Below are 18,132 nucleotides of genomic sequence, written 5' to 3'. Positions count from 1 at the left end.
TTTGTATTTATGAATACACGTTCAATAATTTCCCAAGTCGTAAGCAAGATGCATGTATCAGGAGCAGAGTACATGGATGAAATGAATCTGAGTGGAGAGAAGAGAAATTGCAGATAAAAACTTTCCTGGTTCTTTAGTTGCTACAGCACACGTGGGCAGAACTGTCCTACCACCTCCCTAAATGTCTCAGCAGCTCAAGAGCACAAAAATGTCTATCAGTTAGGTAACTACATGGATCAGCGTGTGAACAGCTTTGAATGAACTTCACAGCTGATGTGGCTTTCTCTTTTCCAAAGGAACAAAACACAGAGCAGCATCCCGAGAGAGAAGGAGCATTCTCAAGGACAAGTTCAAGGCCTGTTAGAAATGCCTGGGGGATGCCCACTGACCTGCAGTCTAAGATACAGATATTTGATGGCTACCGGCAAGTGATTTTCAGGGAATTCCTTTGATAATAAATAATATGCTTATATTGAAATACATTAATTCTACACTCTGAACTGACAACCTAAAAGAATAAAATGTTCAGCTATTAAGCCATACAAAGGACAGAACTGGGAAGCAGGAGTGTTGACCTATGCCTTGCACTAAATATTCTACTCATCTCCAGAAATTTCACTGGTAAGCATTTAATAAATTCAATTTAAATAGGAACTTACTTCGTCATTTATCTCTTTTTAACTTGTTTGATCGGTTTACCTGATTCAAATCAAGATGTCCTGGAATTAAATTTCCACATGAACAAGATTCAGAAAAAAACATCCAAACTGACACTGAGTGAGTCAAAACTTTTTCAGGGTAAGATTTTTTCTCTAATATCAAGATTCATGATTCACCTGACAGCTAGAATGATAACTGAAGTTAATAAATGAAAGGTTTGCGGTATGAAAAATATTACCATGTAACTGAGAAACAAAATTGGCTGGTAATTTATTTGAAACTCTGACTTCACTCAAAAGTAGAAACATTTTTATTACTTTTCTCAATAAAGTGGGTTTAAGAGCACCTACTGCAATGTCTCAATAGAGAAAGTACTCAATAAATGTCAGATTTAAATTTTAGTGGAATATAAGTGAGTGCTTTACAGTGCCTAACAGGAGTTTCAGATTGTTCATTTCACAGTCCTTGTTTGTGACAATTAATCCTATTGAAATCAACATTTATGTAGTGTTTCCTTCCTCTGTCCCAGTCCCGATTCCCAGGAAAAGCAAGCAATCAATGAGCTATTGGTAAGGAGAATTAAGCATTATATCTTTGGTGTCTGCCTAGGAAATAAATTAAACAGACCGAGGTAAAAGAGCACAGGATCTCGAGAATAAGTAGCTCATAATTTCCTGCATAATTTAAACTATTCTATATGTTAAATTGTAGACAGATGTAACAAACACACTTTATCAATGACACATTCGTAATCAACACATAATCAAATGACCATTCAACTTCATTTCCCAACCTTAGAATCAATCAACCCAAAGATTGTTCTCACTTATAATTTTCATATTAACACATTCTCAAAGTATTACTAGTGCTTAATATAAACAAATAAAAGGCTTGTGGGGCCCAATTAGGGAAGGAAAATGAACTAAATTTCCACATATATCATACTGATAGAAAATTCATGAAGAACTTCACTTTGATGGAACCTAATAACTGACAGTAGTAATGTCATGAGATATTTGGTCAGGAGACCAAAAAGTTAACACACTGGAAACTTGACAAGCTGGGAAGCCAACAGGAGGATAATTAATCACATGTTTAGAGAAACCATTGGATGGTTAGCATCTTGTTGCTAGGCAACGTTTCTAGGCAGCTGATCTCACATCTTAAAGGACCAGAATATTTTATCTTTTTTTAGTATAGTATATTTTTCAAATTGATTATGCATATTTGCATTTGTCAACTTTGGGGTCTCTTAACTATCTATACACCTTGAAGTTTATGGACTAATTTATAAGAAATAAAGATACTGACTGGATGTCGATATGTATGACAGCCCTCACTAAAATAAAAGTTTTACACTCACCATGTAGTAAACGGTAGAGTTTGCATATGGTCATATAATAAAAACCAATCAGAGAGGGAAAGATGCCTTCAATGATGTGCCTATTGTAGTTGAATAATGAATACAAAATATATTTGAGGTTGATTAAGATATTAAAGTAAATTGAGGTATGAAAATATCTTTAATCTATAATACAAAAATAGGACTTGGTACTAAAGAAAACATCTATTGATATCTATCATAAAAGTCAAATGTCAGGGACTTCCCTGGTGGCGCAGTAGTTAAGAATCCACCTGCCAACTCAGGAGACGCGGGTTCGAGCCCTGGTCCGGGAGGATCCCACATGCCACGGAGCAACTGAGCGCGTGCGCCACAACTACTGAGCCTGCGCTTTGGAGCCCGCGAGCCACAACTACTGAAGCCTGCGTGCCTAGAGCCCGTGCTCCGCGACAGGAGAAGCCACCTCAATGAGAAGCCCGCGCACCGCAACGAAGAGCAGCCCCAGCTCGCTGCAACCAGAGAAAGCCTGCGCGCAGCAACAAAGACCCAACGCAGCCAAAAATAAAAACAAATTTAAAAAAAAGACAAATGTAAGAAAATTGTGATGTTTCAAACATTGAATTTTACAAGTGTAAAAACTATTGGGATTTGCTATTCAAATTAGGTTGCTTTAAAAGTATCATTAGTTGAACTTTTGAAATCATAGCAATTAGTATCAGACAACTGAAGAAAAAGAAAACTGGGTTGGTTGGAATAAGAGCGCTGTTATTAATCAACCTTGTTCTTTTTACAAATACCCTCAACACTTAACGTTGTAGGACTCACCCAACTTTCCCTGACCCTCAGGTGATTGTGGTCACTTGTACTGCCTCCCTCACATGCCCAGTGAGGAGTAAGGGAGAGTGATCAGTACAAAGGCTTCCCAAGGATGGTTTTCAGTCACTAAAAAGGGTGCTACGTATTTAGACAAACTGTGACAGGAGGTATTCACATTCCCTTTTCTTCTTTTTTCTTGTTCTTTTTTGCCTCTTCATTACTTTTTCCCAAAGAGCATTAATGTTAGGTTAATTTTTTCCTCTATATTAAAAACATTTTTTCAAGGCTCATTTTATTTTATTTTTTGGCTGTGCTGTGAGGTATGTGGAATCCTAGTGCCCTGACCGGGGATCGAACCCGCGCCCCCTGCATTGGAAGGGCGGAGTCTTAATCACTGGACTGCCAGGGAAGTCCCTATATTAAAATGTTTGATACTAGACATCTTGGTTAAAATGAGAATTTTCCTATAATTTCCGCCCATCAGTATTTTGGTTGCAATCCTACATTCTTTCTTTTCCCACTTAGGGCCAGTACAGCATGCCAAATTTCTACTGGAGAAAAGCTGGAGATGGGTTAAGAACAGGGATGAAGCCGAGTTACTCTGTGGTTAAGGGTGGAAGGAGGGGGAGGGAGGGAACACAGGCGTAGCTCCAGCACGCAGTTGCAGATCAGATCTTGGATTGTGGGAACTAATATTGCTTCACCTTATGGCACTTCAGCTTTCTTTTGAAAAATTAACTCATTACTTCTCTCCTTATGGGGAAGAGTCAGGCTGCTATCTTGTCAACGCTTCCTAATGAGGAATGCATGAATTGGAAAGAAACTATTTAAATTTAGAAAGTTGTATTTTAGTCTTCCAAATATTAGTAATTTCAGTAGCTCATTTGGCCTATTATCCACTTTATGTCTTTTCTTTCACAGTCCTAACACTTTTAGTTTATTCAAAACATGGCCAACTTATGAAAATCAAACAGAATCACCCCCAAATCGTGGCTTCCTTGATGTTTCGATGATGAAACGAATACAGCATTGACTGAATTTTTTATTGTTAAATGTTTCCATACACAGGTTCATCACAGCTTAAGAATTTGAAGATATTTTCAATAGCTGGCTTGTGTCATGTCATTTCACTGCCCTGGTCATTTAAATATATCTTTGACATGATTTGTGAATTTGGTGTAAGACTAACTCAAAAAATATAAGACAAGCACACTGATAAACACATGAATGATCCAATAAACAGGCAACGAAAAAGTCCCACTGAGCTAGGCAAAAGCATTATTTCTTCCTTGTTGAAGGTATCAGCATATGCTACATCTTATGTTGCACAAGTGTACTCATTAAATATTATGAAATGTACAGCAGGCCGGGAAGCTCTAACTAGCTAGTCAAAGTCACTCATACCTGTGTGTTCATATTTATGTCGCAGAAGGGAACTGCTTTTCTGGAATGTCTTGTCACATAAGTCACATGCATACATGCCACTCTCTGTCTTCTTGATCTTCTTTCGAGACAGACAGGAGTCGGAGTCTGTCATGTCATCTAGGCCTGACATGTAGTCTTGTGCTCCATCAAGCAATTCTCCCTGTGATATAATCACATAGTTCAACACAGTTGCTTCTCTTTGTGTTTGTACCAAACAACTTCGCATCGGCTGACATTTGGAGAACCTCAGAGGTGCTCGCGACGGATCGATCTAGTTTTTAAAAACTATTACTTTCCACAAACAATATATGAGGTTTCACATTTCAACAAAAATATAAACCTTCTCTGCCCTAGGTGGTAGAGCTTGCTGTTTTTCAGGGATAGAAAATGGTCAACTCTGAAGGTGAGAAAAACATAAACTCCCCCAAATTCCTGAATTCTCTTCCTATCAGGAAATACCTGTGAGTGAGAATTAAACATCAGAATTTGTGTATTTTCCAGCGTGCTTAACTTTAGGAATGATCCATAGCTGCGGAAACCCCATTTTAATTGAATTTTATATTTAGGTACAAAATGTTATTATTATGCAATCTATTTAAATGTATGTCTACCAACTAAAGGCCTCAAGCTATATTTTTATATTTAATTTTCTAATTTGAAATAGGGAATATTAATAACACTTTTTTATCAATGTTCTATGTTAAAACAGCCTTCAGCGCTGAGCAATAATGAATGTGGATCAGTAAATTATTAAATTTCTTGATATTTATTTTGTCTTGATCCAAAGGCGTGCAAACTTGCATGATAACATACATTTCCATTTGCTAGCCCACAGTTCGGTTTTCTTAGACTACGTTTGCACTAATTAATACTAGAGAAGATTAAATAGGCTTAAATACATTTACAAAGAGGGCAGATGTACTGTAAATTGGAATACCGGAACAGCTGTTACAGAGGTGCCCTGCTACTTTCACTCCTATTTTGCAAACAGGGATTATACTCCATGATGTTAGAACATACCTGCTTTTGTGTTTGAAAAACCATAAATTATTTTCTAGCTTGAAACCTACAAAGGAAATCGTGTGGAATGTACAAAATATTTTTAAAATGCTCTTCCAAATAAACTATAAAATGAAGCGAACATCAAATTTATACATGCGTTATTGCAAGTTTTGAGTGTCTCTAGAAGTATGTGACTGTCATAAATGTTACCTTTTAGCATCTATGTAAATGCTACCGAATATTCATATCAATGTATAATTCTGAAAGCAGATGGATCAATCCAAATAAATTTCAAAAATAAATATTAAGTTCTTTATCTTTCTTAAGGCAAAAGTGCTTACGTAGCACAGTGTTCCACTGTTTCTCCATTTATTTGTGTAGCTCACTCAGTTTTAGATTCAAGTTCAAACCCACTCTTCTATTTCTGCTGAGAATACAGCACTAGATTTTTTTCACTAAGATGTTTTTCCTACATACACATAAACGATATAATTTTCACCTCCTCTCTTTGAAGCAAAAAGATATGTCTCATTACCTGGAATCCTGGTTTTCGCTGGTACTTTCTCCTTTGCTGCATATCAGCAAAAGTAGCTGCTCCGGTTGGGTAAGTATAGGCCATATGTGGTAGAAAGCTCATCTGATCCAGTCCTGGGTATGGTCGTAGCCCAGGGATACTAGTCTGGACTGGTGGCATGAAAGTGGCAGGAGGAAATGCACTTTGTGGAGGAAGAGCTGTGTATAGAGGTTTGGCACTAAATGGGTTCATGCCGAACACTGGGTTAGCGCTTTTGTTGTCCAGATTATTTGAATTTGAAAACTCCTTCTTGATAAACGTCAAGTTCAGAGGCTCATCTGAGTTTTCAGATGACGAAGAAACACTGTTATGGTCTAAATTTATGCTGCCAACTTTTGTTTTGTTCTTTGTGGCTATAATACTTTTGGGTTCTTTCATCTGTTTTGGTAATGACAAGTCCAAAGGCTCAGCCTGGAGCTCCTCAGAAGAGAAGCTGTTTGGAGTGTAAGAACTACTGTGGGAGTTTTTAGAAGATGTGGAGGAAAGATTTAAGGGAGAAGGAGTATTACTCCTGGAGTGGTCCAATTTTTCAACTGGTTTAATGTTGGTAAAATGGGAAGGTTTTGTTAGCCTGAGAGGAGGATCGCAATTCGTAACGCTGTTGTGGAGTTCTGCTATAGATGGCGACGTGATGGAGTCCATGGGTTTTACGGGAGACCTGGGTAATAAAGAGTCTTTTGTGGGAGGATTACTGTTGGGGGCTAACGGCTTGGAGTTCCTTTCCAGTGATGGTGACCTGGAATTTGAGTACTGGTAGACTTTTCGTTGCTCAAACCATTCCTTCACAAATTCCTGAGGAAGGCCCACAGCAATAGAAATTTTCAGCAGTTCATCAGAGTTGGGCTCCATGTTCATAGCATAATATGCTTTAAGTACAGACATGTGGTCCTTGTACGGGTTAATGGGGCTTGTCATTCCTTTCTCAGAAAGTACAGATGACAAGAGGAGGGCTTTATTATCAACAAAAACTCCGGCTTTGTTGGGGACTATGTTTTCATGGGGTTGTAGGACTGCCTTGATCTCTTCATTCATCTTACAAAGGTAACGTTCATGCTGATGCAAAGGAATGGGGCCAGGAAAACTTTCTTTACAGAACTGGCAGGAGAATGGAGTGGATATGTTGTGGTTCTCAATCATTTTGTCATCAGTGACCAAATCTATTAAAGTACGTAGCTTCTCTTTCTTTATGTTACTGATCTGTCTCCTTGAGTCAGTAGTCAAGCTCTGGAGGCAAGCTTTGGCTTCATTGACTTTTTCTAACGTGTAGTCGATAATACTTTTAGTGGCACCATTATGACTCACTACTGGAAGACCTACGGGTGGAATATTAGGAGAAGTAACTCCTTGTTCCTCAGGTTGAGAGCATGGATCCTTCATGTGATAACCTTTCAACTTGGAAATTTCTTCAGCCTTGCAGTCCATTTTTTGCCTGGAAACTGTGTTGTCCACAATCTGTAGAACCTTTTGTACCTCGCTTAAATTACTATTCATCGTGTGAAATCCAAGTAAAGGGGCTTCCATCCCTACACCTAAGTGCTGCATCGGGCTCTGAGCAGACGGATGAACTCCTAAAGGGCTGGTGGCTCCAAGGGCACCATTCATAAAGGGACTAGTGCCACTAAACCCGTGTGTGGCCATAAGAACTTTATTATAGTCATTGAAGTCTAGTGGTTCTGTTTTAATTTTAAGTAAGCCTGTTGGTTCAGACATACTAAGTGGTTTTCCATTCTCCAATTTGTTTCTTAACTGGGTAATGGCTGAATTAGTAGGAGAAGAAGAAACAGAATTAGGGGAAGAACCCGTCTTGATATTGTTTCTCATCCGGCCATTTACAGAGATTAAGCCAATACATTTCTTGCTGCTGATGTGTGAACTGTAGGAACCAGAGTGGGAGAAACGTTTCTTGCAGTTGGGGCACTCGTACGGTTTTTCACCTAAAATGACAATTAAAATTGACGTTACATTTTTTTGATTGGGTAACGACTGCAGTTGTCTACCAAGGCAAGAATCTGCGCAACCAAAGGAAAGGAACACAATGGGGCACCTCTACGTTCTTGGTGGTTAGATTAGAATTATGTGGCTATCACTGTTTCAGGGCTTTATCTACCCTGGAAGGACATAATTCAAGATGTTAGCAGTGGAAGGTGAGGGCTATCTGTGCCTTTTTCAGCCAAGATCCCAAATCTGGTCTTGCCATCGGCGGCCTCCTATTTAAACAGAGTGTCAGATTAATGTGTGGTCAATAGCACGATAAAGATGTCACAGTATTCAAAGGGAAGTGTAGCCATGGCTTTAATCAACTCTGTGAAGATTCCATTGACTCTACCAATCCAACTAGTCCTTTGAATAGCATCCAATTTGGTAATAAAATGCTTGGCAGAGCTATCAAAATAGTTATAAAGAAGAAATCTCAGTGGTAGGTGGTTGTTCTGTAATATACAGCTCTCAGGAATCAAAGAACACTTATCATACAAAAGCTCTTTTCCAAAATTCTCCCACATTCTTCTTTCAAGGTTGGGTATCAAAAATGAATATCCTTCAGAATTTGCCAGCTGAGTTTCTTCAGGTCAAAACATTTAATCTGTAGAAGAGTTTTTAAAAGGACAAAAAGGAGCCTCTAGATTTCACAATAAATCAAAGCATTGGCAATTTTCAAGAAGCATAAGCACTCCTCTTCTTATTAGTAGTGCTACTGGTGGTACCATAAGTCTCACGATGACAAAGCAGGTGCACATAGCTTGTGACATAAATGGGTAGATACGAAAAACTACATACGGGATTGTGTCAATTTTACACAATCTTTAAAAATGCCCCTAATGAAACAAAATGCAAATGTGAGCACCAGCCCCTCTGTTACTCACCACTGTGAATTCGCAGGTGTTCTTTCAGATGGTGTTTATATTTGAAGGCCTTGCCGCACTCTGTGCATTTGAACTTGCGATTACCTGCTCCTTGGGTCAGCATTTGGTGCTATAAAAGGAGGAAGACTGACATCAGTTTTGTGCAGGAGGAACAAAGGAAATTTGTTACAAATATTTTTAAAAGGCCTCTATTTTCAGACAGGCCAAAAGGTTTGAGTGCATGTTTATTTATTTGCCCAGCCTTTCAGAGTTGCAATAAAAGTGATAATGTTGGCAATAAAATTGGAACAAATAAAAAAAAAGTGCTTTCACATGCGCATCCAACACTTGCTTTAGGATTATCTCTGTAGTCTCTTTTCCAGAATGTTTCTTTGAGCCGTTACAGATGAGAAAGCATCATTGCAAAGATGTTTGTGGTTCTCTGTGTTTACTGCAAATTCTAAAATCTGAAGATTCCTTATTGGAATGCAACTGTTTTGTCAAGGAAAAAAATTAATATGATCCTCAAAATCCTAAATAGTCTCCCCAAAAAACTCCCCACACAAATAACTCATTTTATCATATTTTCTGTATTGAGGTAAAAGTATATCTTATAATGAAGCAATACCAGTTTTAAAGAAGGAAAAAAAGCCCCACACACATAAATTAAAAAATCCTTGACTATAACTATTTCATTACATGATAAGCATGTTTAAATACCCCATTCACTGTGCTAGTAGCAAATAGAAACTGTTTTTCCTGAGATGTTGCATGTAAGATCTGACTCATTATCAAATGTAACAGACAACATCTTAGGTTAGAGCTGCTTGAGCAGTTTTATCACAGGCCAGTAGGAAAGACTTTACCGACTTGTCATTTTCCTTTTTAGTAGTGTGCTAGGGAGTAGGGATGAAAACGACAAAAAGTTTGCTGAAAAGACAAGTTAAAAGCAGCAAAGATATAATCAAACACAGCTGACCTTTTTGAACAAGGGAACAAAAGCACTGTGACTTAGAATTCTGAAAAAAAAAAAAGAAAAAAGAAAAGAAAGAAATACAGTCATCCACTCTGGATGCTCAAGGTAGGAGGCCAGCCTTTTTCAAGCAGCAATGACACAAAAGCCTTTTGCAAAAAGACAGCACAGAAACGGTATGACAACTGCTAGGGTGTGCTGAATCTTCCCACATTCCTAGTGAGACAGATGGTGTTACATGGGACACAGGGAGGTTTGTTCAAACAGCAGCAACCTTCAAAGATCAAGCAGAGCCCAGCCCGCCGAGCGCCATTGAGGGACCAGCGCTCATATGTTGCTGAGTTGCATAAACAAACAGCAACAGCTGCTTTGTCTCCCCCCACAGTCCTCAGAGGACTACTATAAACTTTAGTTGTGCCACTGTTAATATGATACAATCATTTTAATTTACTAATTGTAAATGCCATGAGCAAATGAGGGGACTTTTCAACACCAAAGCTACCATTCATAATGCGCCAACACAATCACACTTCTGCATGTGAAATTTAAAGCAGTTATGCTAGATAAATATCTAGGCTTGGTTTTTTTTCCTAGAGTTTTTGTGCATATAAGCAAGGGGAGAGAAACTTACATAAGTGTAACTATGCAAGCATAGTTTTTATAACTGAACTTGGAAAAACATTCAGGTGACAAGTTCAATCAGATATAAATGAAATGATTTACATGAGCTGTTTTCTTAAAATAGTAAAATTCCATAATATAGTATCATCGCCATTGCTGGATCGTGTTTGCTTATTCTCATTTTCCTTATTCAAAGAAAATAAAGCCCATAAGAAAGAAACATAAGAGTTTTAGACAATATCCTGTTCGATAATTTTAAAAACAGATATGGTGTCAAGGTTTACGGGTGATTCCAGATCTGTTGGGCCAGTTATTGGGACTTAAGGCACACCATTTCTGTTACCATATGAACACCTCATAATAGCAATGTGCAGTCAATTCTCCCAGGAGGACAGAAAGAGCAGTTTTGCTAAAACATTTAAGGGACACTATGAATCAATCCTATTCAATAATTTTAAGGATTTAAGATGCTATGCTGTTTAAGACAGAGTTTTTATTTTTAACACAAGTAAGCCGAAAGAGGCAGAGCAATTTCAACATTTAGTAACAAATATGCATATCAGAAAGGGATCATTTTTATTGCATATCCAACATTTTAGTATTAATCCAGTTTATTTTATATAGATATGCACATATATTAGAGGCTTTTTTATTTTCTTTAAAGCACTTAATGAAATTTCATAAACTAGGAGCAGCTTGTAAAAATAGTCTAAGTAATTGAAGATGTTATGTGACAAATGAAAAAATGCACACTTCTTTTACTATGACTTAGATCTCATACGAAAAAAAAAATCTAAGTAAAACTAGGTGAAAAATGGAATTAAAATTGCTGAGATGTTTAATAATGTATAATTAAAAAGCTACAATTCCATTCACTTTTTGTGGAACATAAAAATGAAACTAAAGTGCAAATAAAATTTCTAAATTAGAAATTAACACACTCATTCGATCGTGAACATAAGACTATTAAATCATATTAGAAGAGACCATCAAAAAATCATTTAGACCTCAATTAAAGCTATTACCATTAAAAGATCTGCATCTTCAAAATGCCATGAAAAATTAATAATGATTGCCAATCAAAGCAATATCGTTTCTCTAAGGGGTTATTATAGAAAGAAATCACTTAAAACCAACCCCCCACCTGATCTGTCCCTGGCTTGTGCGTCACCATATGCCGCTCGAGCTGGGTGCGGTAGGCAAACGTGTAGCTACACAGAGGGCAGGAAAAGTTCTCTTCATTCTTCTCGTGGCGGTACTTGATGTGCTCCTTCAGTGATGTCAAGCGCTTGTAGCCCCGGTCGCAGTAGGGGCAGGTCAGCAGTTGGGCAAAAGCATCTGGAGTTCCAGGTGGCAGGTCTGTAGCCGAGAGACGAGAGGGAGAGAAGCAGGCCAAAAGGTCAGTAAATCAATGGCAGCTAATGGGCTGACTGCCCGGGATGGTATGACAGGAATCACTGCAATCTGCTCCACGAGAGTGCCACAGGCGCACGCGGCCTCCACGCACACCAGTCCCCTTGCACACCCAGGGCAGACTTGTCGAAATCAGCTCACACTGTGCTGGAAAATTAATTAATTACTGGAGCATTTGGGGGGAAATTTAAACAGCTGATAAATGAGGAGATTCTCTTTAGGTGACTGACAGTTCGTAGTAAACCTTTAGTCACATATGACTCAGGGAGTCATGGGGTGAAGGAGCTTTTCAGGTGTCGGTAAAGAAGAACAAAGGTTAGGGTCAGTATCTCTAAACTTTTTTGTTTTCCTCAAAAGTGAAATATTTTGGAAAGATAGGAATCAATGTAGATATTTTTATCTCTTAGAAATAGGCTCTAATTGTTCTGGTTCTTTATTGGATGTACAGATGACACAAATTTGCTGACAAAAAAAATTTCACAATACCCTAAAATTACAGTTCTAATCTTTGCTCATGAAATTCCATGCCTCTGCAGCTGTTCTTCAAATTTTAAGGTAAACACCCAGGCATGTAGTGCATTTGTAATTGTAACAGCTGCAGAGGTCAGCGTCGTGGCTAAAAATGAATTACAGCCTCACCATTTTCTTCCTGCCCATTGGCCTCTGGCGTGCCAAGGCGAGACAGCTCCTCAGGGGCTTCTGGGTAAATGATGGCTGTGTCACTGCGCTGAAGGTACTCTTCGATGCTGACTGCATGGCCATCGCGTTCCTCCAGTTTTCTTTTGGCAAAGTATTCCTCAAAGTCTGATGTGCAATTTGCATTCTTAACTGAAATGGCAAAAAGAAGAAGAAATGTCTTTTCAGGGCCTTCTTCCTAGGAGCCTCGGTCTGCCTACATCATTGTTAGTAAGACACATAGACTTGCAAAAAGATTACAAATACCTACTTTATTTGTAGGAAGTGTTGCAGATGACCAGTTATTGATTGAATGCTCATTCTCATAATATATGCAAAAAGAGAGGACACTTTGCTTTAAGTTAAGTAAGTATATTTTATTTTCCTCTTCTCGGAATACTAGTCTGCGTGCTTCACAAAGAATCAAAGAAATTTCTTAATGTTTTTCAGGGAAAATTAAAAAAAAACCAGAACTATATTCTCAGATCCATAAACAAGAGAGATAATATGAACTCAAAGCTACTTTAGTAGTCTATATAAAACTTCCTTTTCTTTTAAGAAAGGTATAATTAATTTTTTATAGTCCACTACACTTAATGTTCCTAACCACGTATACATCCTGTTGCTAAAAATAAGCTTTTAACCCTCCAGTCTCTGAACATCACAGACCACCAGGACTACCCAGTCCGAGAGAGATGAGAAAGGACGGATATTCCTAGAGAGATAATAATGGGACTTTGTTAAAAAATCAGGGAATGTGGGAGTTTATCCTTCCTTAAAATTTCAATGTTTAGCTCAGTATTTTAAAGCTGCTGAAAATAAAATAAAGCTCACACTGATAGAAATAAAAAAGTAACAGACGGAGTTAAGAAACTGGCTATGCTGCAGTGTGATTTCGATATGATTTTTAACTTTTGTAATTATGACTCTATTCCCATGACATGAATGATAGTTGTAAATCAACTTTAGCAACTCTTGTCCCAAGACTGTATATTAGAAACCACTAGCTATGTTTCTGAAATAAGTTGTGGCTTTAAACATCCTAAGTAGAAACTTACGCATGAGACAGTGTTGGGAAAGTGGCTGCCACATTATTGTCTACCAGAAGTAAGTGAAGAAAAGTCTTTTGCTAGTACAATTAATGGTGGGGCCCTACTTTCATAGTTTTTGAGAACAGTTAACCTTGATTCCACTATATTCTTCATCTCACCTTCTCTGTCATAAAAGATATTATAGTACTTGCCATCCTAATTCTCCCTGGCAATCTGTGGCAGGGTGTTGTTCAAGCAAGCCAGTCAATTTTTATTTTTGGCTTTCACTGTTATGAACTGTTATGAGAAGAACAGAAAGTGGAACCTTCTGTTAATCAACAAGTATCTACTGAATGCCTGGTATGAGATAGGCATCACGCCTTGTTTTGATAAGCAAAAAACAGATCCAGCCTCATTCTTTAGGAAGCCATGAGAATGATCAATACAACTGATATTGTCTCAAAAAGTAGATATAATATTACAAACTCAAATAAGTGTTATGAAAGAAAGCTGTACGGTTGTATTACAGAAGTAACAGGGGGACCTGACGGGGACCTGATGGAGTGTGGAAGATCAGGAAAGCCTTAACTGAGAAGCACAAATTTAACTAATTTTAGAAGCTGGGGTACAGCAGTGGTGACTAGAAAGAAAATGGAGCATTTTGGGATCTGAAAGGACCGCTAGAGTGTGGAGAGAAAGGGAAGCAGCGTGATGCAAGGGTGAAGGGGAAGGTAGGGACTAGACCCTGCAGCGTGTGCTAGCCCTGTTAAGGATTTGAGTTTTCTTCTAAGAGAAACAGGAAGCCATTGAAGGGTATTAGGCAGAGAGGATGGTTGGATGAAATTATAGATTACCTGCATTTTAATATGACAACTCTGGCTACAGTATGATAGGGAATGCAGGAAGAGAAAAGTAGATTCTGGGAAACCAGTTAGGAGTGTCTTGCCATTGATTAGGCAAATGATAAAAGTTAAAGAACTGGTGATGGAGACTATAAGAAGTGGCTGGATTTGAGAGATACTTAAAAAGTAAGATTGTTAGATTTGGAGAAAGATTGGGTGAGCCAAGGAGGGAAAGGCTAAGACCCTCTCTTAGGTTCAGGCTTTTTGAATTTGATGGATGGTAAGGGACATTCACCACACCAGGAAGCATGGGAATTCTCAGAAGATTTGAAAATATGAATGAATACACTGGATCAAATAAAATAAACCTGGGGAGCATTACACTTTGTAGACTATTAAACTAAGTGCTAACTCTCTGAATACGGTGATCTCAAGCTTTTCTCTTTTGCCACTTCAACTTCTGTTAATTTTAACAAGAGCAATGGTCTGATTCCAAGATCTGCACTTCCTTCAAATGTAGGTTTGGAATGTGGAAGAGTGGATTAAGATTTTATATCTTGAAATTTTGCTTAAGTCTTTTCTTAGAAGAATATGGACATTGATTAGGATCACTTTCTCTCTGGTCTGTCCATGCTGCCATGGATGTTTTCCAAAGGATACTTATTGTTGATGATTGTGATGGTGTCATTTAACTTGTGCCATTAAGTCACTATGGGGTATGAAGGAATTGCCAGCTTGCACAAAATATTTGTTCATCATTTTGGATCATCAAAATGACTTCAGTTCTATCAAAAGTCACCTTTTGTTTTAAGCGCAAGAAAAGATAAAGGGGACAAAACATGGGTCCAAGATGAACCTTTTTTGAACAACCTGACTGATCTGACCAGGGACTGACTTCTTTTTCAGCACTGTGGCAGTAGATAGTAAGGTAATAGCAACTTTCTAAATCCATATCTACTTGAACATTGTCAAATGTTTAAGACACAATTTAAGTTTTTCAAGAACACTGTCCCACTTGAAGATCCTGAGTGTAATCTAGTAAACATGGATGGATGTACATTTAATATCATGCTAATTTTATCTTGATATTTCAGCAAGTATCTGAATTATCTGGCTATCTTTGCATGAATTTTCATTTGCATATGAATGTTTCCATCAGAAATGTAATCAAATGCAAATTCAATTGGATTTGCATTAATAGCCTTTCGGCTTAAAAGGGAGGAAAATTCTGATTTTTCTGGATAGGCAAACTAAACTGCATCTAGATACACTATTGGTATTTGGAGAAGCAATTCACTCACTAGATCAGATCTGGCCATACTATATTTCTATGTCAAGTGTGATAGGGACAAAAGATATCAAATCATGTGCTCTCATTAAGGATCATCTTTGTGGCCTGAGCATCGAATATATTGCCTAGAAATTAGTAGGCACTCAAGAATCATTTATGGAATGAATGTGGAATAAATTATGTCCTTAACACTGATCTTGGTGCAGAAGTCTTCTAGTAAAAGGAAGCATAAGACAAGACACCTACAGTTGAGCTAGGAACTCAGACCTACTATTCAAGTAACTGTAGAACAATTACATTATAAACTGTGTATTCGTGATCATAAATACTTGCAAGAGTTTGATAGGGCTCAGATGAGTATTCAAAAAGGGTTTTACGAAGAAACCCAAACATTTAAATCTATTTGCTCTATCAAGATTTTTTTTTTCATGTGGTATAGATATGCTATTAGTTGTATCTCTCAATATCTATAGTCACTTAAGTGGACTAGAATCTAGCCTTCTATGAACTAGGTATGACCATCATGGATATAATGTGTTTTTCCCTGGTGTTGCTATGGATACTAGTAATATGTGTTTTTTTCTGCCCAGTACCATGACATTCTCCTTTGCCTGGGATGGCTCCCCACTGTCCCTATTGCCAAACCTTATGGTACCCAAGGCAGCTGCCATGTTGTTGCATGATTCTGCTCCCCTAGTTACAGTGGATTAATCTGCACCTGAAGTGAAGCAATCTTAGCCCTCCATCCTCCAGGTCAAACCGTTGACTGGTCCAGTGGTAGCCAATTAATCCAACTGAGTTCAGTCAATCCCTTCCCCATGATTTTAGAACATGGTTCCAAAGAGATCACCAAGGCAGATTTATTTTTTCCCAGCGACTGCAGCTATAAGAGGTAGAATGAAAGAACTGATAAATCCCATGTAGAATAAGAAGATTTATGAAGAGAGAAAATGAGCAGATATATAGAGAAAAGCAGAGGCAGAATGGCAAGTCCTGACAGTACTTTTCTAGCTACACTTGTTCCTGAGGCCAAGCAGCACCTGCGTCCTTCCAGAGAGCAGAAAAATTCCCTTTTCTACTTTAGGCTATGTTGTGTCTCAATCTCCTAGACTCCAAATCGCCCTAACTGTTACCATTCTAGAACAAATGATGGAATTAAATTTTTGTTACTCTCAAAATTGTTGGGAAGGATAATGTTTTGATTCTATTTGGAAGTCTGCATTTTTCGTCTTTACAAAGATTTTGTAATACTGTATAGTGGACTCAGAGATGAGGTAGAAAATCTGCTAGAAAGTTATAAAATTCCTCACTGCATTTTTCTAGTGTAAAATAAACCTTCTTTTCTTTTTTTTTCTTGTCTTTCTCTTCACTCCTTGGTATCCTTGGAAGAATTGCCAAAACACACTGACAAAGTATATTTGCATGGTATTTATGATCAAACCATAGCAAAAATTCACAAGAAACGTCAAATAATTTCTTCCCCTACCTTCTCCAGAGATTTTGCATTTAGTCCTAAAATTTACCCTAGTGTCTTGCAAATATCTCAACCTTCCCTAAGGTCAGGTAAACTTTCCTCCATCCAAAAACAGAACTTCATTAATTAAAAATGTTTCCTCATAGCCAAGTGTATTTTAATATCGTTAGGGTAAATTTCTAGGTCCCTTAACTCAGAACAGCCTCAAATTTCTTGTAAATATGTTGGTCACGCTTACTAATGTTGCTAATACTTTCATATATACGCTTATGTCTATCTTAGATATTGATATTTTTGGATAATGATGAATATCAATATGGACTAACTTTTCAAGTTATTGCCTAAAAACAAGCAATGTTAACATCTTTAAAGAAAACCTCTAAATAAAAGAGTTATATTGGTCTTCAAATCATTCAACTCCTGCTCTCCCCATAATTGACTTGTTTTAGGTATTTCTCAAAGATTCTTAATACTTTTACAAGTACTTATATTATGATGAGACCTTGATACTTATTGCTTCTCCTTTTCTGTTTCCTTCTCTTTAGTTTTATTCCCTCACCATTTATTTTCTTTATTTGTTACAAGCATGTGTTCATGTAGGAAGACAGGTGCTCTATTTAACACTGGTCTATTACCCAGCATGTTTTTAACATTCACTTAAAAATTAAAGAAATATATTTGAATATTATGCTAAGCCATTTTAATAAACATCAACGTGAATAAATAATTCTTTTGGAAAAGAAAATATCTTGGAGGGTCTAGGAGAGCTGAAGTAAGTATATGTAAAAAACTGAGTAGAATCATTCATCCATCCCTTTGTTTAATAACTGTTTATTGAGTGCCTACTAGCACCAGAGAGTGTACTTGGGGATAAGGGCACAAAGATATTGACTGAGAATTGTTTTCCTACTTCTATGATCCTCATATTTAGAGACAAGTACATAACATGGTTGTTATTCTGCAGTATTCAGACATATAAATACATGTGTATCAGGGGAATATAAATACATATATACACAGAGAGTCACACACAGAGACACACACACTTCCTCAGTCTAACATCGCAATTATGCATTTATCATAATGTCAAGGCAAAGGGACCTGAAATCTAGGTAACTGTATTCATCATCTTTTTGAAAAATAGTCTCTTTCT

At 37.5% G+C, this 18,132-nt stretch overlaps 1 protein-coding gene across 4 annotated transcripts in view; it reads right to left on the bottom strand.

The window, feature by feature from the left end:
- Window positions 1–18,132, bottom strand: part of ZEB2 (zinc finger E-box binding homeobox 2) — a 132,129-nt gene that overhangs the window by 7,619 nt on the left and 106,378 nt on the right. For all 4 annotated transcript variants that reach the window (XM_030883018.3, XM_060302471.2, XM_030883021.3 and 1 more), the window contains 5 exons: window positions 12,306–12,494; window positions 11,398–11,612; window positions 8,681–8,789; window positions 5,781–7,753; window positions 4,223–4,403 (listed from right to left, as the gene is read on the bottom strand). In XM_030883018.3, the coding sequence (XP_030738878.1) occupies window positions 4,223–4,403; window positions 5,781–7,753; window positions 8,681–8,789; window positions 11,398–11,612; window positions 12,306–12,494 (2,667 nt within the window). The remainder of the gene's footprint in view (window positions 1–4,222; window positions 4,404–5,780; window positions 7,754–8,680; window positions 8,790–11,397; window positions 11,613–12,305; window positions 12,495–18,132) is intronic.

The sequence above is a fragment of the Globicephala melas genome, chromosome 7, assembly GCF_963455315.2.
Source record: "Globicephala melas chromosome 7, mGloMel1.2, whole genome shotgun sequence".
Classification (NCBI taxonomy): domain Eukaryota; kingdom Metazoa; phylum Chordata; class Mammalia; order Artiodactyla; family Delphinidae; genus Globicephala; species Globicephala melas.
This window is presented reverse-complemented; position numbering and strand designations above follow the sequence as displayed.